The 22,926-nt window shown below is 46.9% G+C and overlaps 7 protein-coding genes and 1 non-coding gene across 8 annotated transcripts; 3 read left to right on the plus strand and 5 right to left on the minus strand.

Annotated features, from left to right (window-relative positions):
- Window positions 1-955: 955 nt before the first annotated feature.
- V1513DRAFT_217998 (uncharacterized protein) lies at window positions 956-3,716 on the minus strand. The gene is made up of 2 exons (XM_066894380.1): window positions 3,382-3,716; window positions 956-3,330 (listed from the first exon to the last, which is right to left on the minus strand). Exon 2 carries the CDS (start codon window positions 3,238-3,240, stop codon window positions 1,369-1,371), a length of 1,872 nt encoding a protein of 623 aa, XP_066755625.1. The 5' UTR covers window positions 3,241-3,330; window positions 3,382-3,716; the 3' UTR covers window positions 956-1,368.
- A 790-nt stretch (window positions 3,717-4,506) lies between these two features.
- V1513DRAFT_218184 (uncharacterized protein) lies at window positions 4,507-7,445 on the plus strand. Its single transcript, XM_066894382.1, has 3 exons — window positions 4,507-5,786; window positions 5,841-6,935; window positions 7,001-7,445. Exons 1-3 carry the CDS (start codon window positions 4,703-4,705, stop codon window positions 7,306-7,308), a joined length of 2,487 nt encoding a protein of 828 aa, XP_066755626.1. The 5' UTR covers window positions 4,507-4,702; the 3' UTR covers window positions 7,309-7,445.
- A 2,764-nt stretch (window positions 7,446-10,209) lies between these two features.
- On the minus strand, window positions 10,210-10,824 carry V1513DRAFT_429679 (uncharacterized protein; the record flags this gene model as incomplete). The annotated part of the gene is made up of 2 exons (XM_066896324.1): window positions 10,210-10,695; window positions 10,756-10,824. The coding sequence occupies 2 exons, from the start codon at window positions 10,822-10,824 to the stop codon at window positions 10,210-10,212; spliced, it is 555 nt and encodes a 184-aa protein (XP_066755627.1).
- Window positions 10,825-11,215: 391 nt separating this feature from the next.
- Window positions 11,216-12,360, plus strand: V1513DRAFT_438335 (dihydrofolate reductase-like domain-containing protein). Its single transcript, XM_066897052.1, has 2 exons — window positions 11,216-11,717; window positions 11,788-12,360. The coding sequence occupies exons 1-2, from the start codon at window positions 11,425-11,427 to the stop codon at window positions 12,167-12,169; spliced, it is 675 nt and encodes a 224-aa protein (XP_066755628.1). The 5' UTR covers window positions 11,216-11,424; the 3' UTR covers window positions 12,170-12,360.
- Window positions 12,361-12,394: 34 nt separating this feature from the next.
- On the minus strand, window positions 12,395-12,467 carry V1513DRAFT_t19. The gene has a single exon. It is a non-coding gene; the product is annotated as a tRNA-Thr (tRNA).
- Window positions 12,468-13,004: 537 nt separating this feature from the next.
- Window positions 13,005-15,244, minus strand: V1513DRAFT_438340 (major facilitator superfamily domain-containing protein). Its single transcript, XM_066897053.1, has 3 exons — window positions 14,462-15,244; window positions 14,388-14,402; window positions 13,005-14,332 (listed from the first exon to the last, which is right to left on the minus strand). Exons 1-3 carry the CDS (start codon window positions 14,765-14,767, stop codon window positions 13,178-13,180), a joined length of 1,476 nt encoding a protein of 491 aa, XP_066755629.1. The 5' UTR covers window positions 14,768-15,244; the 3' UTR covers window positions 13,005-13,177.
- Window positions 15,245-16,185: 941 nt separating this feature from the next.
- On the minus strand, window positions 16,186-18,416 carry V1513DRAFT_218236 (WD40-repeat-containing domain protein). The gene is made up of 7 exons (XM_066894383.1): window positions 17,922-18,416; window positions 17,739-17,753; window positions 17,560-17,660; window positions 17,341-17,500; window positions 16,437-17,280; window positions 16,250-16,384; window positions 16,186-16,198 (listed from the first exon to the last, which is right to left on the minus strand). The coding sequence occupies exons 1-6, from the start codon at window positions 18,070-18,072 to the stop codon at window positions 16,336-16,338; spliced, it is 1,320 nt and encodes a 439-aa protein (XP_066755630.1). The 5' UTR covers window positions 18,073-18,416; the 3' UTR covers window positions 16,186-16,198; window positions 16,250-16,335.
- V1513DRAFT_395151 (S-adenosyl-L-methionine-dependent methyltransferase) lies at window positions 18,278-22,142 on the plus strand. The gene is made up of 5 exons (XM_066895356.1): window positions 18,278-19,039; window positions 19,090-19,145; window positions 19,197-19,573; window positions 19,631-21,537; window positions 21,592-22,142. The coding sequence occupies exons 1-5, from the start codon at window positions 18,761-18,763 to the stop codon at window positions 22,033-22,035; spliced, it is 3,063 nt and encodes a 1,020-aa protein (XP_066755631.1). The 5' UTR covers window positions 18,278-18,760; the 3' UTR covers window positions 22,036-22,142.
- Window positions 22,143-22,926: the final 784 nt, after the last annotated feature.

The raw sequence follows: 22,926 nt of genomic DNA on the forward strand, positions 1-22,926 counted from the left end.
ATCAAGATACAGCTTCCACAATCTCTCATTGTCATCTCTGCCCCTGCTCGACGGAGTAGAAAATACTCATCCAAGCAATTTCCGACTGCTCATGCGCATTTCCGATCTTGCTGCTGCGCACGAACTGGACAGAGATAATTGTACCCTCGAGTAAAACGTCAGGTGGGGTTAGGGCAATATTGAGCCCCACAAACAGGCATCCGTCAACTGCGACACACACGGCTGACCCCAATTGAACACCGCGTCCGGAGAAATTGCTCCTACAGTAACAAACGCGAGATAACTCGTACCGAATGCCCAGACGGCGAACTTGAGGGAATTCGCTGCTGAATATTCGCATAACACGGGATAAACGGACCACCGGGCTGGAGAGCTTATATCGCACGAACCTGCGGCCACGACTATTAATCTCCGGAGAGGCTCCGGGGGCTCACATATGACTGCGAAGAAAAGAGACGCGTAATTGGTCCGCCTTCTGCTGGGAGCTGCCATACGTAGCCCATAACCTGCAGAGACACGAATCCAGATTTGGGGCGGCTATCGCCGGAACTCGGCAAACGGTGACTGGCTGGTCCCACTGAGTCTTTGGGCCTTCCACCGGATCATCTGGCCACGATGTGTCACTCATAAATTTCCCCACAACCGTACTGCCGCCTTTTCTTTGAAATAATGACAGAGCTTGATCAAAATCGCATCCAGATAAACAGCCATCGGATTCTCCAAAATCGTCGTTGCCATATCACAGTTAGATGAGTATTGCTTCGCGTTCGTAGTATTCGGCGCTAACCCTGATTGAGGGTGTGGCCTTCGAGTTAGACGCCTTCTCCGCTATTAGTAATGTCAGCTGATACAAAGTTACATATACCCTTACCTGCAACAATATTCGGATTTATGTCTTGATTATTGTACTCAAAAGCTATACATCGTTGAATTAATCTATATATCTAATAAATAAACCAAGCACTCTATCAGCGCGAACAGCTATGAGTTGGGTGGTTCACTCTTCGCGGCAGCGTCTATTCTTATTATATACGAATAAATATCCCTGTAGTCGGGTCTGCGGACCCAAAGGGTCAATCTGTACACATAGCACCAAAATTTCCACTTGGACGCCGCAGCGATAGCACGACCCTATCCCGCTGATCATCTCACTAACCTCCGGAACCGGCCGTCATGAATTCATCTTGTATCCCTCCTACTAATATGAGCATACCAATTCGGAGCTTCATCAACTGCAGAAATTTCACAGCAAGAACATATGCACCGTAGCAGATGGGATCCAGCTATTGCGATTGCTAAAGAATTTCAAAAAAGATAATACAATTATTACTCATTTGATCCTCTACAAACACAAAAACACTATACTTATTATATATGGAAATCGGAGAGCCGCAACGAATGACAATCTAATATTTTCGCGACCGCCAGAATGCCGACCGCGAGTGCAAGGCTAGCAAAGAGTTTTTGTCGTTTATTCGGATCTTGCAAGTGGAGTTGACGCCAGGGGCTATCACGTTGAGTTTTTGTGTTATCGGTGCCTTGTGTCTTGATGACAATCGCGAATGAACATGTCGGCTTTTGAGGACGACTGGATGCTGGACCGTCCACGGCTGCATATTTTACGACTGGCTCCCGAACAAGATCGGATCGCTCATCCAAACCCGCATCCGACAATTTTCTCTTTGGCGCAGGAGACCGTGACGTAGATCCATCGAAAGGCTCTGAACACGCCGTGTTTGTCTTCGCAGCAGTCAACTTGGACGATGGCGGTGTCTGCAACTTCCTCGAAGAAGACCGACGTTTCTGCGGGCGAATCGCCGGCATGGAATTCGTGTAAGCTGACTCGCATGGACGAAATCGGGCAATCATCGGTTTGGCCTTCTCTGGCGTAGTCGTCGGGAGTACGACAGCAAAATTCGAAGTCTTCGCCGGACTCTGTGTTCGCTCAATCAGAATAGGCTGCACAGCCTTCTCACAAACCACAGGACTCGTCCGGTCACTCTCGTCCGGGGTCGCATCGCTACTTTGGATCCGCTCTGTACAGCTCTGTAGTACATCGGGAGGACTGGTATAGCACTGTCGAGTCAAAACTAATTGTTCTTGTGCCGCTCTTCCCTTCTCATTTTCCACCATGTCCAAGATAGACCGCGATCGCTTGTACTCTTCAAATTCGCAAAATTCTTCATCCGTGGCTGATACTCGAGATTCGGTCGAGACAATCGATGCTACGGCGTCAGCTGTCGCCATGCTAGCCAGGGACGTGAACGAAGTTGGAACCGCCTCCTCTGATGGGAGCAGCGTAATTTCAGTTTCATCCGCAGGAGAATACATTGTCGAAGTCGAAGATGACGACGACGACGACGACAAGAGTGAGGGTGCAATTGTTGCGGAATCTTGTATGATTGTCGACGCGTCTGAAGAACTGGTACGGTGCAGCATGAACTCTTCCGAATGTGGATTGGGTTCGTGCTCACCAGCGAAGAGAAACACGTTTGCGTCACATCCTGGAGCCATCATGGGTGGGTGGGGAGTAGCAGTAGATATTGGCGCAGCCGCCATTGGAGTGAGAGCGTATAGTGTGCTGTTGTTCATAAAGGCAACTGGTGTTGCAGAAGAAGACACTTGTGGATCCACTGGTATGTCCAACGGAGTATGGCCACATTCATCAACCAGCTGAAAACCGAGGCCATTGCTTTCCATACCGTCGCTATTCGTCCGGCACATCCCCAGAGCGATATCACAGTTCATGCTAGCCATATCAGCGTCAACGTCCAGCAGCCCAAAGGTGTCAAAGTCAATGTCTAACGGCGACCAAAGTTCTGATGGGGACGATGATAACGGCGACGATACGACTGACGAGTACGCTGACGAGTGCGCTGACGAGTGCGCTGACGAGTAGCTATATGGCGGATTAATTGTGCTTGATTGAGCCGGCATATATATATGCTCTGCAGCCGAGAACTGTGTCTGTGGTGGTGTTCTCGACTGCTGTTCTATTTGTTGTTGCAGCTCATGACGAAATGACATCGGCTGGTACTGTGATAAGGATTGATACGGCTGGAAACTTATTTGCTCCTCGAATTGGATTGACTTGAGCGGCTGCAAGAATTGTGGTTGTAGAAGCAATGGTAGCGGCGGGGTCTGCGGGTAGAATTGGTTGTATGTTTTACGGTGTGACTCTTGCTGGCATAGGTAGTGGCCATTCTTATTCACGGCCGATGGATGCACACCATGCTCCATTACTGGTACATATAGTGACAATGAAGCCGACCAACAAGAAGTAGAAACGAAGCGGGCGAGTTATCTGCGTCTCTAGTGAGAGTAATGGCACTAGAATGCTATTAATGAAATGTTGACCAAAAGCAGCAGTGTGCAACGTACCGGCATTAGGCTCGCTGCACCACAACAAGTCCGTAGACAGTGCGATGGAGATTACCGAGCGAGAATTTGGCAATTGAGCAGACCGACGCGGGATAGGCGGTTGGGGTCGGTCAAGCAGTGAGCACACTTGATGTGAGAATGACAAAGTTCGTGTTACTGCTGCTAATCGACATAGGTTGAGTAGGACAAGGTTAAGGGTATCGCCTGAGAAGAGCCGACAGCTGCACGACTTTGACAATTGGGCACGTAATGCAATCAGATTTTGGAACTTATTAGGGAATCTTAGTGAAGACCCTTGATCCCTGCCTAATAAAACTGTAAAGAAACCGGAATGGTTGAACTTTTTGGTGGGCGGTCGAGCGACCCCGCCCGCAAATGCCTCGCTAAGGTTAGGGTAGGTTGATCTATATGTTCTGTACGATCGTCCCGACGATAGTGTCAGCGCACAATTGTACCGCATTATTACTATTTTGGAGTTAGTCAGCAGTCATATCCCGCCCGGACCCGCGTTGCTATAGTCAAAGTAGCTTTGGATGCCGAAGAGGCTGGTCCGTGTGCTGCAATGTAACTCAACCTAACTCGAGCGGGGGAGGGTACAAAGCCGTATCCGTCACAAACGTGGTTACAAATAAAACCATAATATTATACACATCTGCGCAGATGCGCCTTGTCATACCTGCTGTAAGGAGCCAACTGGCATCACAGGGGTACCAAAGTAGACATAATCTGCGGAAGCAATTGAGTTTAGAAGCATCGCACACACTCGTCGGTCACCGACGTCCCTGGACGTGGCCTCACTGTGACGCAACCAATCTGAGTTGGGCAACGGGAATCAAGTCAAACTCCACCTGCCCGCCCATAGCATTGAAAGCAGTCAGTCGGTTATTTTGTAAGCACCAATTGGGTCGATTAATTAAATTACAGTTTATAAATGTTTCTTACAGTATTGTCCGGTGAAAAATAAATAATATAGCGACTATCAAAACCCGCGATCAGCACCACGCGGGTTCCGGAACTCGTGAGTTGCGGCGCCGTCAATGCCACATGTTGAACTTTATCGGCCCCGCAACATATTAAATAGGAAACGCCCAGCGCGCCGCGATTGCGCGTGGGTGATCCGCTTGTCCCCCCTAATCAAGCAATCGCTGCCCACAACTTCGTCGTTCTCCTTCCCCCCCATTCTGCCCATCGTCGCTTGCTCCTGTTTATATTCTTCTTCTTCACTTTCACTGTTCTCCAACAATTTCCTGCTGGCTTCACTCATCTTAATCACATTCAAGAACCCTCGACTTCTTCTCACCGGTACGCTTTGGATCTCGCCATGGCTGCCCTGGCGCTACCCCGGCCTGCGTCTCCTGATCCATCGTCCTTACTCGCGTCCGCAATATCTCCAGTCCCGTCTCCACCCGTCACTCCACCCGCCAGTCCACCTCTGTCGTCGCTCGAGAACCGTGACCCGCATGACATGTCCATGTCCTCGTTCTCCGTTGCGTCCCACGACTTTGACACCTCCTTACACTCTCAGACTGTGACTGCCTCGATCCAACCTGATCAACTACCGCGCCAGCAACCTGCTGTAACCGTGCAGTTCCAGCATTTGCTCGAATTCCAGCAGCAACAGCAACAGCATCATCATCACCATCACCAGCATCACCATCATCACCGCCAGTACCATGACTACCAGAGGCATGTGAACGACCAGCCCCATGCCGTCGAGTCGAGCAGTGATTCAATCTCGAGCAAGTCGTTGAGGGGTCCCTCTGCAGTCGTCGGCTCATCGTGTCCGTCGTTGCAATCTCCATCGCGAACTCTGTCTCCGATTTCGCTGTCCTCTCATTTGCCTCTGTCGCCGCCTTTGTCACTCCTCAACCCGGCTGAGCAATATCCAGCGATCAGTACCTCACCTCCAGTGCGAGGCTTGCGTGCCAGCCAGCTCGCAGACGCCCTTTCCTATGCTGCCCACCAGCCTCTTCCTCACGCCCAGCACGTGTTCCCATGGCTGCACGGTCTGCACCCAGAAAACGAACTCCAGCTGACGTTCCTCGATCCATCATTGTCGCATGTGAAAGGGTGTCCTTCAACGTTCCGTAATATCACGCTCGTCAAACTCGGCAGCCTTGGATCATGCAAGCTCCAGGGCACTGTCTCCCATAAAGAGTTTTTACCTGACGTTTCGTCCGGCCAGGAGGGCTTTCTCAATCTCGACCCTGTTCGTGGCGTTGGTCTTCGAAACTTCGACATTCAGGTCGCCAAAATCGCAACGCTGTCCGATATCGTCGTATATTCAAAGAAAGGTCAACCTACGGATGGATTACTGGGTCTCGCCAAGCGAATCTCCCAGGCCCAATTGTATCATCGTTCTATCACGCCTGGGTGTCCCGAGTTCAATACCTTTATCGTTTTAGGTCGGTCATTAGTCTCACTATCTAATTAATATTTGTCTTGCTAATTGTCTCCAGATCCATTTGAAGTATTCGAACAACAGTATCCGGATCTTGTTGCTGTTACCGCCAACGGGAAATGTCACGAACATGCCCGCGACTTTCTCTACCACGAACGTCGCGAGATGAGTATCATGTCCGCTGCGTCTGAAGTCACACCTGGCTTGTATTTAGGCAACGTGGCAGATTTCGCATCTGAAGATGAAATATGTGATTATGGCCAGGGCGACATTGATATTGATGACGAGTCAGGGAAATGGGATATCTACATGGAGTGCATCAGCCAGGCAGGCATTCCCACCCTGCAGGATCTGGCCAAGATTGATGCGAACCTGATTGACAGTTCTGGACAAGGCCGATGCAACAGACGGTTCGTGCATCTGTATTGTCCATCGTCAGGGAGTCTTGCGCTCGGTAACATGTCTGATCGTGATTTGGATGCATTCGTCGACTTTTGCGAGTGGATATACCGCCAAGCAAGCATCAATCACCGGAAGGTTCTGCTATTTTGTCAGGATGGCTACACCGAAACAAGTCTGCTTGGCCTGGCGTATCTCATGTATGCGACAGGCGTCACTGCCGCCCAAGCATACGTGGACATGCATGTCAAGTACAAACGCGCGTTTTTCACGTTTCCGGCCGATCTTGTTCTGTTGAACCACTTGCAGACGCGATTACTGTTGCGGTCGCCGGTGGAGAATTGCTGCCAAGCCGGCTTTGCACCTGAGCTTCCGCAGTGGCTTATGCTTATGGACGGAAGTTTGCCGTCGAAGATATTCCCGCACATGTATCTCGGCAATCTCGGGCATGCGAACAATCCCGGGCTATTGAAGCAGCTTGGTATTAAGCGAATTTTGAGCATCGGCGAGCTCATTGATTGGCGTGCTGTTTCTGACGAGGAATACGCGGCCGAGAAGAAGGCTCGCGAATGCAGCTCCAACGAGATGGTGGACAGCGAGTCTGATCGTTCCAGTCGCGAAAGCACTGTTTCATGCGGCGGACGGGACCTCGAGTCCGTAACAGGGTTTTCAAAGGTGAAGTACATTGAGCAGATACAAGACGACGGCATCGATTCCCTGAGTAAGAGCATTGAGGATTGCCTTGCGTTTATCGGTGAGTTGGGGTTACTGATTGCAGAAATTCTTAGATATAGTTTGCTAATGTGATTTATTATACAGACGAAGGATACAGGCTCGATGAGCCAACGCTCGTCCACTGCCGTGTTGGCGTCTCCCGATCAGCTACAGTTTGCATTGCGGAGGTCATGCGTCGCGAACGCATGTCGCTACCACGCGCTTACCTCTTTGTTCGCGCGCGACGTCTGAACGTGATCATTCAGCCGAACTTGCGTTTTATGTATGAGCTCATGAAATGGGAGGAAGAAGAGGCCGGTCGTCGCGGGGCGAGCCGACATAGTCGGGACATGGAATGGGCGTTGCTATGTAAGGAGATTGCCGCAATGAATAAGGCATATATTCCGGGTTAATTGGAGTTCATGTGGAATAGCAATATTGGGACCGGATTGCATTTGCATTTTATTGCGGTCGCGTTTTGAATTTATGATTTGCATTTAGGTTATGGTTGGTTTTGTTCTGAGCCGCGAAGCATCCTCTCTTTGCTTAGCTTATGGATTGGACGGGTCATGTATTTCGGTATACATGCGATACATATCACATACCAATATTGGTATCCGGCGCTAATTGGGTGGTATTATATTGAGGACGCATACAAAGGAAGAAACACAAGTGGAAATTAGGACATGACCCGCAGACTTACGATATCTATGGGTGGTTTTTTTTTTGCTGCAATTGATTTTATTGTCGGTCTTTTTTTTTTTGGGTCGATGTACTATTTCATTTCGGCGTGTGTGTTGGGTATGGGTAGGTGGGATACATATAGTGCGGTTAAACGGAGTATATTATGGAGTATGTGGTTTTATTGCTTCGTCCAATGTACTGGTTATGTTTTGTGAGTTGCGCGTTTGGAAATAATGGTATAGTGCAATTGGTTTCTTTTTTTGGTTTTTACGAATGGGATTGTTTAATAGTATTTAGTATATATATAAATTATATTATTCTGTTTAAGCGATCGAAAATTACTGCGAGGTTTTGATTTCCAAAGAGAATGGCAAAAGTGGACCAACAGTAGGTCGCTGGTGCCGTGACAGCCGACATGTAATCTAGGATTTGGGCGTTATTCTCGGGTGGGTGATAGGTATTGGGTAGGGTAGATAGCATAGCAGGTCGTAGTGACAGATGTGCTCTTTCACATGTTCCTTTTATCGCATGAGATCAGTGTCAATCTTTCCGTTCCATTCCGATTGTCCATAAAATTGATTGTCGGTTTGCCACCACCGAAATAGGACCAGCAGGCAGCCAACGAAATCTGTTCGACAGACTTAAGTACTTCTTTCTAGCTAGTCCAAAAGAGACTGGTGAGAATCGGGAAAAAAATCGTAGATGAAACATTCTTGGACTTGCTTGGAAATCTTCTCTAAGGGTATATGAGACAAAACTGGTTTCATTTGAACTTGTTTTTGATAGACTGTATAGAATTAAGTAATGACAGCGTGAGTCAGGAAATATTGCTCGTCAAGTTTTACGGCGGGCATCAATCAACTAACAAAAAAAAAATAAAATAAAAAAGGTAGATCACATGAGAAATTGCCACCATTAAATTTTCGAGCTACATGCTCGACAGTACTGAAAATGCAAAGTTGATTTTGGATCCGAGCTCTTGGAAATGTCCCACTTCGGGGACAGTTTTCTTTTGTGGAATCGATCCTGGAATTGTATATTGAATGAGGTCGACGAACGACGACGACGACTCGACACGATCGATCAGGTCCCATGTTTCACTATTACATGGATTTTAACAGGTACATTATGAACATTCAACGACATATGGTTTCAAATTCGTCGACAGGCTTGCCACAATCATATCTAGCTTTTTACTGGATGTAAATTATTCTCTGATCCTCTCTACGTTATACCCATACCCTTTCATTGATTTGCAACAACCCGAAGTTGCAGTTGCCTTGAGGAGGGGGACAAGTATCCGAGCGCTTCGCTTGCGGAGGTTTCCGGCAAAGCGGCACAAATTTGATGGGTGGGGGTGGCTTGTGCCCGCCGCTCTAGCCGCAGCATGTGCTTTTCTGTTACGCTGACTCGCTTTTTATTCTGTACTAGGTGACGCAGCAGATTACAGACCAAAAAAATGCTAGAAACGAAATCTGCGACTTTCAACGCGGGCTCTTTCCGTAATGGTGGATTTGAGTGTGGGCAAGGACTTTAACTAAACTTCTTTTGTCGTTCTAGGCTTGGAACTAACGACAGGGATCGTGTTTGTTCCCGATCGCCTCAAGTAGAATCTCGGTGACTTTGTGACTGTGAAATCGTTAACTAGCTAAGCTTGATCATGCGCGGTAATAGCGAACCCACATTCTAGTGCCTGTTACATATTATGCAGTTAATTATAGAGCAATTATTATTAACTTAGTTTATTTATTTAGTTAGCTTACAACCTCTAAAAGCACCGCAAACCTTATGCAACATGACGGCGCAGGTACTAAAAGAAGCCGCAAGTCAGGTAGCTAACGATCTTCGGGTAAAAAATCTCTCTCACCAACTAACGGTTGATATTAAACCCATCGGGACTGACATGGGAGACAACGGACAGTTGCGGCTGTTCCTAATTTAGATCGGGCAAAAAGAGGAGGTCCCCACGGTATTCACCATTAAATTCCAGCAGAACAATGAAATGGCAATGGGGCTGTAAGATTTAATTTCAGCCTACTACTAATAAGCGGCCCAGCGGGAAGTTGCTGAAGCAAAAGGCGTGGGCGGCACCGTTGGTCGTTATCGAACGCGTGTACATGTAAGTTTATCTCCCCTTCCGACGGAACCAGAATTGATCGACACAGAAGTCGCCAAGCTCGATAACTAACGCGTCAAATGCATGTCCATGTCTCATTACTCTCAGTGTTGTGTATCAATGTGACTTTGGTCCATTAGTGTTTCATCGGGGGTTAGCACCAACTAATGCAAGAATAGTCTATAATATATCGTATTATCCTAACACCAAAAGAGTGGAATGAAAAAGCGAGCAAATACCAAAAAAAAACCTAGCATTGTAATTATAAACAAAAGCCCGGAGACATTCCCTACCAATTTCTTAGCACAATATAGCACCATTTTTTTAAATGATGCACAGAGGACATGGCGTGTCTTATTCTCGATCCACAATATATTACCACAATCCTCCCAATTTTTTGAATTCCGAGAGAACAAACAAACAAACAATTCCGTACCAATTATACACAAAAATCTAAAATCAATACCCACGCACCACAAGACCAAATGCGAATAATAAAAATGCGATGACAACTTTAAGTGGAAATATGCCGTAGCCTAGGCGCCGGCCCAGTCGCGACGGCCGCCCCATCTAGACCACTAGTTACTGCAGACGATAGTGTCCTTGGCTGTGCCAGCTTCGGTGTCGGTGATCTGACTATCTCACTGCCCGCTTGACACTGCGATCGTTGTCGCCATATCAGACGACGGTAGAATATAAGTGGACCTTTCTTTGACTGTGGCGACGGCGTCACCACCCGACTGGACTGCGTCGTCGTAGTCGTAGTCGTAGTCGTAGTCGTAGTCGCAGTCGCAGTCGTAGTCGTAGTCGACGTTGAGGTCGTGGTCGGCTTATTGGGTATAGTCTCGCGGCTCGGGGACGACGGCAGGCTTGTTGACTTGTCTTTCAGTTTCAGGACCAGTTCCGAAGCTGAGCTGTCAGCTGTCCGCCAAATGTAGAGCCCAATATCATACGCGATGAGCATTGCTGTCGGGCCCATCAGGAGGAAGGCGATGACAATCTGCACGAAAGTTTTAGCTCCCGTATGATACAGATCAACATAGGAAATAATAAATCATACCGATATCCGACATATCCACATCTCGATACCGAACAGGATGTCCAAAAGAATGGTCGCAATCGAATCCATGGCTGCCGATGGGAAACTGACCGACGGAAAGCAGAGAGCGAGTTGATGGAAGAATGACGCGATAAATCAGCCACGCGATCTGCTAATTCCTGCGACGGATCTAGTCGTTGAGGAAGTAGTGTCAAACTGGGGATAAGTTGAAGCTTTATAGCATCCGGCAGTGGGGGGGCGGAACGCTACTGACTGTTTACTTAGCCAGCGTTGTCGTGGTCGTTTTTGCTCAGCCTGTACCAGGGAAGCGACGACTTACCGATAAATTAGAATCTTCGTACTTTTTGTCGATCACTAAATAGTGTGTAACTAACTTTTGGCGCTGCTTTTTTCTGCTTACCCGGCCGACTTTTCACTGGTAAAAAAGGCTGCATTGCATATCGCGAGGAACACGCGTGCCTCCTCCACCATCCAACGACTTTCCACACTCCACATTTATGCACTTCTCAGCAAGCTGCAGGAGAGTAATTGTACATTTCCCACCCGCCCCCTTAATCCCGGGCCTCTTTTGCTGTCGCTGCAGGCCTGCAGCTGCCGATATATCTCATATCCCATGTCATAATTTCGTCATACTCTTCGCCACAAACACCAAAGAAGCAAGCAACAGCAATGACCGTGCCGACTCCTCAAACTGCCTCTGCCGCAGTCCAGCTCCCTGTAGCGCTAATTGTAGCCGCAACGCACGCGTCTCTCGGCATTGGACGCGCCGGCACGCTGCCATGGCGATTACCCACAGATATGGCCCTGTTCCGCCTCGTTACGTCCGCTCCTGGTGGATCATCGGCCTCATCACAGCCCGCCGTCGTCATGGGCCGGAAATCATGGGAGTCGATCCCAAAGAAATTCAGGCCTCTGAGGAATAGAGTTAACGTTGTTTTGTCTCGGACCGTGACTGATTTTGGGTAATGTCCCCCCCCCCACATCAATGTCCAGGTATTATGGAACTACCCCGAACGCTAACATCACTTGCAGACCCGGAACCCACACGTTCTCGTCTCTTTCCCAAGCACTCTCGGCATTATCCCCGACACCACCTCCTGCATCCACAATACCCCCCGTATCAAGCATATATATAATCGGCGGTGCAGAAATATATACAGAGGCATTCAAATATCCCGCCACATCACGCATCTTTTTAACAACGGTCTACGCAGACGAAGAAGCTCTCCAATGCGATACTTTTCTTCCTGATTTCCGATCCATCGGCGAATGGGAGCAAAAGTCGACGGCCGATCTCCGGCGCTTGTTGAACGACATGGAATGTCATGAGGCTGTCCAGTTAATTCCCGAAGACGGTGACAGGATCAAGGAGAACGGATTGGAGTATGCGTTTACGTTGTGGGAGAAGAGGTGAATTCTGCAAGTCGTTGAGAGACTTGTACGATACCTGTACATATATCAAGTCTATTTTATCGTGGTCATTGTGTGTATAATACTCCTGTATATTGTTGCCAGCTAGTTCTGAAAAATCGTGGTATTCTCCTTAAACCGATTCAAATTGAGCATTTTATTCTTCTTATTTAAATAGAGCCATCTTCAACGCACACAACAGACAAATACGCTGATATCAAAAAAAAATTGCCTTGAAACGGATTCGAACCGATGATCTCAGCATTACTAGTGCTGCGCCTTACCAACTTGGCCATCAAGGCTTGTGACTCGACTATCACTGAAGTGCCAGAATAATCCGAGCTTAGTAAAAGCCGGGTAGCTGCATTTCGTATCTAATTAACGCTGTTTATTGCCCTGCACTAATTGGCACCTACGCATATCGTCAGTGATGGACATATAACTCGTACAAGATAGGATAGGATGGCCTAACTATTACCTCCGCGCATCTACCATCGTCCAAGCGATTATAATGCCACAAACAACTGATGGAAATAGAAACAACAACTTTCGGTCAGTGACGATTTTTTTGAACGCTGGGCAGGACGACGGGCGTACAATGAATGGCGCCGAGAGACACGTCAACGCCTCTTCGGTGAACTAGACCCGATATTAACCCGCGTCTCTGGTGACTGGCGTTATTGATTTGCAGTCTAGCGAAGGCCACTGGTTAATGATGTCAAAAACTCTTCCCTCGTCGGCCCGGAACGGAGTGATCCACACATTACTTTTGGAAGCTTGCGCCGAGAACCGACCCTGGTTTATGACTCTTTACGCTTTTGGCGGGAATGTTGTGGATACAGGTTAGAAAGTACCTTGTGAAGAATTAAAATGTCTACATACAGTTTTTCCCAAATCTAAACTAAAATCATCGATTAAACCACATGCCACCTAAATCCAGTCCTTGAAAATCCAATCCAAGATTATATCTAATGCACACAAGCTCCACAGGTAATAAGAAAAAATTAATTAATCAACTGTCGCTTTCACTCAGACTCCTCTTCCGCCTGGTGAATGCACCAAGGATTCGATCACGCAGGCCTGTTTCCTCAAATGTGGGAATAGTCATCCAAATAACGACCATCGCGCCAATCAGTGTTACGACAAGCGGCTGCAAGACCCAGGCACCCTTGGCTTGCGCCATGGCACCCGTAATAAACGGAAATATAGCCGATCCGCCGCCTCCAAACGACGCCGCAAAACCAATACCAGTGACATGCAGCCGCTTCGGCAATAGTCGCGTGAGCGCGATCATAGCCGTAGGGAAAACTGGTCCAAAAAACACTCCAACGAGCGAGACGCCGACGGCCGACGCTACAATAGATGGAGCCAGCCAAAATACAAACTCAAACGCGATTGACAAAATCAAATATACAGTTGCCATGGTGTTTTCGCCTATTCGCCCTGTCACAAACCCAAGAACCATACGACCGACTGTTAAGCCTGCCCAGTATCCTGAAGCCACAGCACCCATATTTGCAGGTTCTCCGTGACGCTCAGTGACCATGAACGTAACAATCCAGCTGCCCAATGCGACCTCGGCGCCCATATAGAAAAATAAAAATAACGCAAGTAGTATTGTGTACCGGTTCTTCAATGCCTCTGACAATCGACCTTGCGATTCACCATCTTCATTGACACCAGGCGGATGATCCTTAAGATATTTGGCCGCAGTCTCGCCCCAAAATGCATACGCATTGAGACAAACTATACTTATACCGGCGCCAAACATGATAAAATAGTAGTAACTCCACCGAAGACCGGACGATGCCATTGCAGTAGAGATAAGTGGACTGATTGTCGCGCCGACGCCGTACAAGCCATGCATCAATCCCATAATCTCATTCACATTCTGCAAATCAGCAGCAAATGCGTTCCACGCTGCATCCAAAGTACCAATACCAAGACCGACAAGACCGTACGAAAAGACAAGTAGCGGGAGCGGAGGAGCCCAGCAGATGAACGAGTAAGCTACGCACATAAGCAAAAGCCCTCCTACTATAGTTCCCCATCTACCGAACATGACGTGCATGTTTGAGTTCAAAAATGCCGATATCATATAGCCAGCTGCAGGTGCGAGGAAACATAGCGATACAACCGTGTAACTCTGCTGATAGTAGGACTCAATCTAGACCGGTCAGTCAACAACGTTTCCGCATGTAAAATGAGTGAGGAGCGCATACATATAGTAAAAGTGCCTAAGACATAGTTACATTAGCATCATTCACGTCAAGAATTGCGATATTGATCGACATACACCTGGCGTGGCATCGTTCATTCCCATCAATATGAAACCGAAAAGGATAGCCAACACTCGCCATTTATTAGCAGGTGGGTTATTCCATGTTTGGACATGTTCCACTCCGTCGTCAGCCCTGCCGTCGCCGAACTCGGTGTCAACTACAGACAATGGACCTGTGACTGTTCCAGGGAGGACGTCGATCACAGCCGGCGACTTCACAGATGCCAGCTCTGTCATGTCCGCGTCGACTTCTTCCGTATCACTACCTCCCTCGTAAAGCATTATAGGATCATTTGCGATTACACCTTGCTGATTAGCCATTTGGCGCTCGGTCGGTGAATCAGTGAAACAAATAGGATGGGAAGGTTGTATAAATAGTCTGGTGGCTCACCCCGTGGGCTTCCGGTTCAAATACCGCTCGTATTAATTCAATGCTTTCCACTTAGAGCTATTGAGTCCTTACGCGGTCATCTGCTTAAATATATGGTCAATGCACGCACCAAATGCGTGGGGGACAAAATTTTCCGCCTAGTGACCACAACTAATGTTTGGGCAGCTGGTGCTAGCTCTTTATCTTCTCTTATCGTTAGCTCGATCCCTTTGTCGAAGTAAGGCAAATTTTCCTGCCGCAGTCCCAACCATTAAATTGCTTTCAGCAAACTTATTTGAGTAAATTTTTAATTGTCGATAACAACCGCATAGAAATCATAGTAGAAATATTATTTAGCAAAAGCAACGGTACTTCAATGGGCACGTGCGGCAGTCGCTTGGCAGGATTACTAGGTATCTTAGATCTCTATCGTGCACTTGCGACAATCGTTGGCATCATAGCTTAGGCCCGAAAAAGCACCGCTTGCTACACCGCTTGCTACACCGCTTGCTACTTCCTGAGCTTAAGTACCCAACTTAAGATCAATGAGTTTCTAAAGTAAGCGGCCGTATAATCATGACCAAGAGTTCTACGTACCGCCGGATTCTCAGTCCCATTACCACTTCGGCCCCAAGGAACCAGCAGCCTAAGTCATAAATAATAATAACCTTCATACAGTGCTAGGCGCCACAGTTTTTAAGAGCAGATCAATAATAACTTGAAAAACGTATATTCATTCCGCATCCGAAGCTCTTTAGCTTCACTGGCATCACTACGAAAACGGCAATTTGCCGGCCGGCCATTAGACCAGCTGTACATTCGCGGTGAGCACGGTGACTTCGAGTCGCGCGACCACCAGTATGTACACAACACCCCTGTGCCAGCTGTTTAGCGAATCCTGTTAAGTTCTGAACAGCCGCCCGAGTTTCATGGCATTGGCTGTTGGCTGAGTGTACGGTCGATCCGTCCTCGCATTAGACATCCCCAGACAGTATTGTCCGAAACAATGATTGTTAATTAGAGCTTTTGTCGGAGCGCGGTTCGGATCCCCTCAATCGAACTGACAATATTTATACATCCTTCCATTGCGCTTGGCTTGGGATTGAATGTGCAAACCTCAAGATTCTGCGACAACAAGCCACTTCTATTTTACAAACGAAGACAGGTGTGAACAAATACAAGTACTCCCTTGAATCATAAAAAATTACGAAGACAATTAGTAAGCAGTTACAAGTACTCCAATGATCAAATTTCGTGAATAAAAAGAGCATTGACTACGGGCGCCTGCAGGGAGAGCCACCTCAATAAACAATCCCATTAAAATCGTTGACGGAGCCTAAAATAAACTGCTGAAAGACATATAGAAGATCTGGTCCGTATATCTAGTTCGCATTAGCAACTGCATTATTTACACCATGAGGCGCATATCTTACCAAAGACAAGCTTGCGCTGGTCACAGCATTAATAATGGAGAAGATGTTAAAAAGAATGTACTATACTAAATTTATTACAGCCATTGCTAATCAGCCATTAGTGACTGATTCATTTCCTCACTATTGTCCAGTAACCTGCGCGGCAAATTAGCAAACCTAAGCTAGATATATTGGATATGACACTTACGAATACTGTTTTGTTAGTGTGCATTCACCACCCTTCTCCACATCAATAGCATATTGATAAAAATAGCCCTCGGAAGTAACTACTATGACGTGGGGCGAATTTGGACTAATAGCTACGACGCTCTTTATTCCTTTTGTCGGGAGCTTGACAAATGCAAAATCGCGAGCAGGCTCCCACATCTCCGTAACAGCCGTTGGTAAGTATCCACCAACACGACCAGCTACGCTGCGTCCCAATGTCTGCGAAGACCGCCGTATTAAATTCCTCATCGCGCCATTCCTGGTTTTGCCATCCATCATCGCATCGAATATGCCTCCGTTGATTCCAGGCGGAGAACTGGAATCTGAACCTATTGAAGAGGAAAAGCTCTTTCGCCTATCATCGCCAGAAGGTGAAATTAATGGATCTTCCACGTCAGATAATTTGAAGATATGGACTGTCTCCGTAGCAGAGCTTACGCAAAGAAGTGTCGACATGACGTTGAAAGTAATCGAATATATCCTAGAAGGGTACGAGCCCCTTCGGAACTGATACAACTTCGCCCCTCCCGGGACCGAGAACACTCTCACTATCGTTCCTTTATCAGATGCTGTGGCCAACAGAGTACCATCTTGATTCAATGCGACGCATGACAATGGCGCTTTATGTGCTTCGATGACATTAATAAGCTGTAATGACAGGGCATCGAATATAAGCACGTCACCAGTGCCTGGTTGGAATGAAGGAGCTTGCGATGCATGTAGTTGGTATTGTGGAGATGTTGGAGATTGCGCCGTAGCTGAAGGTGATGGTGACGGATAAGCGATGTAGCAATTCTCGGATGACGGAGAAAGAGCGCATATAGCTAATATCATTGGTTATCGTCTGACTCCAGAAAACTATATGTAAACATAAAGTAATTTACCATTAGGATTAGGTGACGTGTCTATTGTATGTAATAGCTTCATGTTGCTTATGTCGTAAACGTATATCTGTTCCTCCAATACTACTATTAACCGTCGGCGGTTCAATTTGACAGCCAAGACCGACGTTGGAAATGTGAGTTCGCATATTGTAGATTGCCGCTGCACATGATTATAAGTATCAAATTGAACAGCAAGCATAACAAATTCTATCTTCTGACCTTCGTGTTTGTGATGTGCAACCGACGAGGCGACAGCGACGGTTGATCCCCGATGCCGACTAAAGCAACCAGCGAAGTACAAAATAACATTTCCACAATCGCTAAATAAGATTGTTAGCTTTTCAACAATCCGCACGCACGGTGAAGTCACTAAGTAACTCAAAAAGAGATGAACCAACCTATTCCTCCGTCGGCTAATGTAATAGAAATCGAAGAATGTTAGTAATAAGCCGGAACTAAATGCCAACAGTAGATCATATGATCTTAGTCCAAAATACTAGTTGATGCTGAGAATAATCATGCAAGCCATTCTCTCCATCTGAAAGGTAATTCGTCCTTAAACTGAAAGCAAAGGTACTCACCTTTAAAGAAACACTGCCCGAAGGGGTCGCAGTTGTATATTTTGTAGCCATGCTTAGTCCCGACTGAGATACAGCTGAAGTCCTGGTTGAAATTCACAAAATTAAGCGTGTCGTCGTAATTGCTATCTTGGTGCTCGGTTGGTGACTCCATTGCGACTGACCAGCAGCAGCACGCACTGTTCGTGCTGATGATGGGATATGGGTGGTTGTGAATGGTCTTGACGACGAATGCACGTAGAGTTCGAGGTGTAATGGTTGACGGACAGCCTGCATCACGTGAATGATTTCTAGTCACCAAAATAGCACTGGGAGGGAAGATCTACTCAGCTTTTATAATGGACTTACTCCCAGTGGTTCCGCTATATCGAAAATCTTGAGCAATATCCCAGACTAAATAGTTACTTACTAAGAATAAGCTTTGATTCTTTAAGAACATCGTACTGAGGCTCAGTATTCGATGGGAGAGCAGCAAGAGGCAGTTTTGTCAGCTTAAGCGTATTCTGGATACATTTTGCTTGCATCTCTGGGAGCAGCGAATTTGGCTGTAGTACCAACCGCAGAAAGTTTTGAGATGAAGGTACCTGACAGGTTACAGGACAATGGAAGCTTTAGCAGGTGGTCCTATTCAAAGATTTTTCTGGAATTTCAATAGATTAAGTTAATTAAATATTTAAATTGTTTGTGCATTCCAAAACATGCTAAATTCCTGGGCTACTGGACCCCTTTCGCTGCAGTGCCCTGATATTTAGTCAGATTTTTAAAAAAGTGTCGTGTTGTGCCGAGCTCCATTTTTCCAATTGCCACGAACTTTTTGGCGTAGGAACATTTCATTCGCCCAAATGACTACAGACAAGACAATTGGCTACAGAAAAGGCACACAGACTGCCAAATTGAACAGCGACAAAGCCATCCAAGAGACTAACAGCTCTTCGATTGTCTCGAAAAGGTCTGTCGAACGGCTGTATTATCCCACAGCGCGTCACTCGTCAGAAAACAGTCTCTCTCTAGAAGATGCACATTTCTTTAGGTATTTTGTCCAAAAGCCTCAGAGAAGAGCTCCACTTATTAATCGGGGCTACTGGATTCGTATGGAGGCTGTTCATACAGTAGTTAAGCAGGTACAGCAGTCAAATCCTACACCGCAAGCAGTTGCTGATGTTTTGTACAGTTTCTACAATCGAACCCTGAATCAAGAAAAGTTGTCGTTAATCTGGGATGTGGATAGTATGTGATTTGGTGTCGTCGTTGATTTCAGTAACTAATTGAAGATGACAGCGATCCGCTTCCATTTCAATATCTCGCAAAGGCATCTACCGATCGGAGCAAAACCATTTTCGTCGATGCGGACTATCCAGACTTGATCAATATTAAAGTGAACAAAATATCAGAGTCCGTAGATCTTCTACGTGTCATTGGCGAGCAATATAACTTGAATCCATTTCACTCGGCGGTTAAACTTGCCAGTGCGTCATACTATTGCGTGGGCTGCGATCTGTCAAATCTCGCAGATTTCGAGGGGGCATTAAAAGCATGCGGAGTTGTGCGCGAAGGCTGGGATTGGTTATTCATTGCTGAGGTCTCGTTGACCTACATGAACACTGAGGCAGCTGACAAAGTGGTACAGTGGGCATCTGGTGTCAGCAGAGGTAAAGGTACGATAGCTTCATGAATTTTTGACAGCTTATGCGTGATATTGACTGCATTTTTAGCTCAATTTGCACTCCTTGAGCAGATTCTACCGGCTGGTGCAGACCACCCTTTTGCGCGGACTATGCTCCGTCATTTCAATCGCTTTAACACGCCCATAAAATCTGTATATAAATATCCTACTGTTGAGGACCAAATTAATCGATTCTCATCCCGTGGATGGAATTCGGTGCTTTGTACCGATTTACAAACCTTTTGGTACAACCATGTTTCTACAGAAGAGAAAAGGAGAATGGAAGGAGTTGAACATTTTGACGAATGGGAGGAGTTTTTCCTATTCTGCCAGCACTACATTTTGCTCGTTGCTGGTACTGGTAACATGACAAAAAGCGGCCAGAGTGGTGTCTCACTGAGGTCATCTACGGTCGATGGAGCATGGAATATCGATACGTTCGATTCTCCGTCACTCCGGCGCCGCTGGGGTGCAGCGACGAGTACGTCTGACAGCTCTATTGTCTACTTTGGAGGATTGAGCCCGACCACACGCCTGGCCACTAGTGTACTTGTTACGTCAAAAGACGCTGCATCTTTTAATATCAAATCTACGACGCATCCTTCGCCGAGAATGTGTCACGCCATAGTAGATCTTGCACCAGAGAAGTTCTTAATGACTGGAGGTCGCGGCTCACCTGCTGCACCACTATCTGATTGCTGGATATTCAATTCATGTTCGAACGAATGGGAGCAAACTACGGCAATGCCCTCATCGCGTTATCGACACGCCATGGCTACCATTTCCCCTGGACGGGTGGTTGTGTTCGGTGGATATTTCGACAATGATTCATCCTCAGAATGGCTCCTATTTGACTCCGAGTCATGCACATGGACGACGTTGGAGTGTGAGGTCATGCTCGGCCTGCGCATTTCACCTGGTTTCTGCTGGTTAGGAATGTACGGTATTCTATCAGGGGGATTTAATCGAATCGGAGATATCTATGAAGACAGTTATAGATGGTCAATTTCTGGAAACAGGATTACATTAAAATTAATCCAAATAGGTAATGACAATCTTGTTCGTGCAGCTGCTCAAATGGCTCCTTGGACCGAGGATTCTGTACTGCTGGTCGGCGGCATCAAACCGTGTGGTCTCCTCCAAATGAACGACTCATTCAAGATCATCAATCTTACCGAGATGTCCACCATAAATATTGAATTTGACAACAAAGAAAAGTTTCCAATGTTGATTGGATGCGCAATACATGTCACCAAAGATAGGGAAATTGTAGTTGCTGGAGGGGGGGCAGTTTGTTTTTCGTTCGGTGCCTACTGGAACGAACTTGCTGTTGTAAGGCCACTAGCTCTGCCAAAGAGACAATGGACAGTAGTTGACGAGGCCCGAAATCCTCTCACAATTGGATCTGCCGCGTCTACTTCTAGCCGTGAGGAAAAAGAAATCGACAGTAGCATCACCAAAAGTGGCTCCGTGGCCGTTGGTGAAATCAGAGTGATAGAGTCTAGATCAATTGAGGACTGGAAGGAGATACACAAAGCCGGTATTCCAGTATTAATTAAGAGCATCAATGTTGGCTCTTGTACTACTACGTGGACGCCGGATTATCTCAAGGATAAAGTGGGATTCGATCGTCAGGTAACGGTCCATGTCAGCAAAAGCACTGCAATGAATTTCCAGGCAAAGAATTTTCGCTACGAATTATTGCCTTTTGGAAATTTTATCGATAGGGTGTACGGCATCAAGAACCACGGCAATGATTCCAACGAATTACTCTATCTGCGATCTCTGTCTGCAGCGAATCCAAAGTCGAGAGCAGCAAATTTAGTTGAAGATTTCCCAGAAATTGCCTCTGACTTTCAGCTACCTCCGGAATTGAAATCGTTTATTGGAGACAAGGCGTTTTGCTCACCTTTACGCATATCTAGTCCAAACGTGGGGATGTGGCTGCACTATGATGTACGTATTACGAGCCAGAAAAGGAGCGAAGCCGTGGTACTGACGTATCGATAGGTTACTGCAAATATTTTGGTTCAAGTACATGGAACTAAGCGAGTTCGGCTTTACCGGCCCAGCGACGTGTCAAAATTGTCATTTCCCGCTGGTGCATCCTCTTCACTCATTCCAAACGTCTTTGATGAAAAGGGTGGCTCAATAGCGAACGTTCATCCTCTAGAGACCGTCATGAGCCCTGGAGACATCATCTTCATCCCACCTATGTGGCTACATGCGACACTGCCTCTGGAGCCAAGCATTTCAATCAATGTGTTTTGGAAAGATTTGGAGTCGTCGTTGTACTCGCAAGGTAGGGATGTATACGGCAACCGGGATCTGAAAGCGTACGAAGAGGGACGCGTTCTGATCAAGAGGATATCAAAGTCTTTCGAGGCCATGCCGGCCGATATTCGGAAGTTTTACCTTGCACGCTTGAGTGATGAGCTGCGAGTTATGGATTAAGAGTATTAGTAATACGCAGTACTTGTCTATAGATACAATGTATACGGGCATTTAATTATACGTTGAATCCTAGTTGTAGCCTATCTACAACCGCATCTTACATCTAACTTATTATGTCCCCCGAACACAAAATTTTAGATTAACTATTTCGTTTATTTTCGTACTATTAAACCCACAACTTAGTTCGCCCACAACCAAGATTTCAGCGTTTCAAAGTTCGGCCTTTGACGTACCTCGAAGTGGGACTGCCATGATGACAGTAACAGAGAATTCAGCCTAATTGGTGAGACTCATGCTCATGTCGGAATCAAATTCTGCCGCTGAAAAGGAAATCGAGTTAATGCCGGCCGCCCATAGCTTGAAGAAAACCAAACCTACCCCCGCGGACTAGAAGTAGCGTTAGTGATAGCTAAGCCATATGCGCCATTTGTTCGTCGGCGCGGTTTCACCGAACTGAAGGATAGACATATGCTGGCTGACAGCACGACCAATCGAGCAAAAGTCCTGGGTGGGAATAATTGATTTTCAGACCGCCGAATTCTAAGTACCTAGAAAATCGCACACCATAATTGAAAACATGCTATCGGGCGAAGCGGCCAAAAAGACTGTGACAGCGATGTTCTAAGTGGTGAGCACGTCGTATTCGCCAAATGCAAGTGAGCCACTCTATGACAGATAGATACAGGTCGCGAAATCGCTGGCAGCCGCATCCATGCCAGAGGTCATCAGGGTTTGGAGGAAATAAGGTTGCCCGCCGATTGTGCCTCAAGGAGTCGGGCACTGCCGCCGCTTCATACCCTAACCCGACAACCTGCCCTTTGACCGTCTCGTCGAGTCACCTACGATTACTATTCCAGGCCCAGACCGTGTATGTTAACCTGCATTTTTCTT

This window comes from Lipomyces chichibuensis (assembly GCF_038497645.1).
Source record: "Lipomyces chichibuensis strain CBS 12929 unplaced genomic scaffold V1513scaffold_4, whole genome shotgun sequence".
Lineage (NCBI taxonomy): Eukaryota > Fungi > Ascomycota > Lipomycetes > Lipomycetales > Lipomycetaceae > Lipomyces > Lipomyces chichibuensis.

What these genes read in the sequence shown, in the direction of transcription:
- V1513DRAFT_217998 (XM_066894380.1), bottom strand. Translation starts at nt 3,240, where the DNA reads ATGGAGCATGGTGTGCATCCATCGGCCGTGAATAAGAATGGCCACTAC.
- V1513DRAFT_218184 (XM_066894382.1), top strand. Translation starts at nt 4,703, where the DNA reads ATGGCTGCCCTGGCGCTACCCCGGCCTGCGTCTCCTGATCCATCGTCC. An exon ending in CAATACCTTTATCGTTTTAG is followed by an intron (nt 5,787 to 5,840) that starts GTCGGTCATTAG and finishes AATTGTCTCCAG; the next exon opens with ATCCATTTGAAGTATTCGAA. An exon ending in GGATTGCCTTGCGTTTATCG is followed by an intron (nt 6,936 to 7,000) that starts GTGAGTTGGGGT and finishes TTTATTATACAG; the next exon opens with ACGAAGGATACAGGCTCGAT.
- V1513DRAFT_438335 (XM_066897052.1), top strand. Translation starts at nt 11,425, where the DNA reads ATGACCGTGCCGACTCCTCAAACTGCCTCTGCCGCAGTCCAGCTCCCT. An exon ending in CGGACCGTGACTGATTTTGG is followed by an intron (nt 11,718 to 11,787) that starts GTAATGTCCCCC and finishes CATCACTTGCAG; the next exon opens with ACCCGGAACCCACACGTTCT.
- V1513DRAFT_438340 (XM_066897053.1), bottom strand. Translation starts at nt 14,767, where the DNA reads ATGGCTAATCAGCAAGGTGTAATCGCAAATGATCCTATAATGCTTTAC.
- V1513DRAFT_218236 (XM_066894383.1), bottom strand. Translation starts at nt 18,072, where the DNA reads ATGGAGTCACCAACCGAGCACCAAGATAGCAATTACGACGACACGCTT. An exon ending in TGCACATCACAAACACGAAG is followed by an intron (nt 17,501 to 17,559) that starts GTCAGAAGATAG and finishes AATCATGTGCAG; the next exon opens with CGGCAATCTACAATATGCGA. An exon ending in ACACTAACAAAACAGTATTC is followed by an intron (nt 16,385 to 16,436) that starts GTAAGTGTCATA and finishes TTTGCCGCGCAG; the next exon opens with GTTACTGGACAATAGTGAGG.
- V1513DRAFT_395151 (XM_066895356.1), top strand. Translation starts at nt 18,761, where the DNA reads ATGACTACAGACAAGACAATTGGCTACAGAAAAGGCACACAGACTGCC. An exon ending in TTCATACAGTAGTTAAGCAG is followed by an intron (nt 19,040 to 19,089) that starts GTACAGCAGTCA and finishes TGTTTTGTACAG; the next exon opens with TTTCTACAATCGAACCCTGA. An exon ending in TGGTGTCAGCAGAGGTAAAG is followed by an intron (nt 19,574 to 19,630) that starts GTACGATAGCTT and finishes CTGCATTTTTAG; the next exon opens with CTCAATTTGCACTCCTTGAG.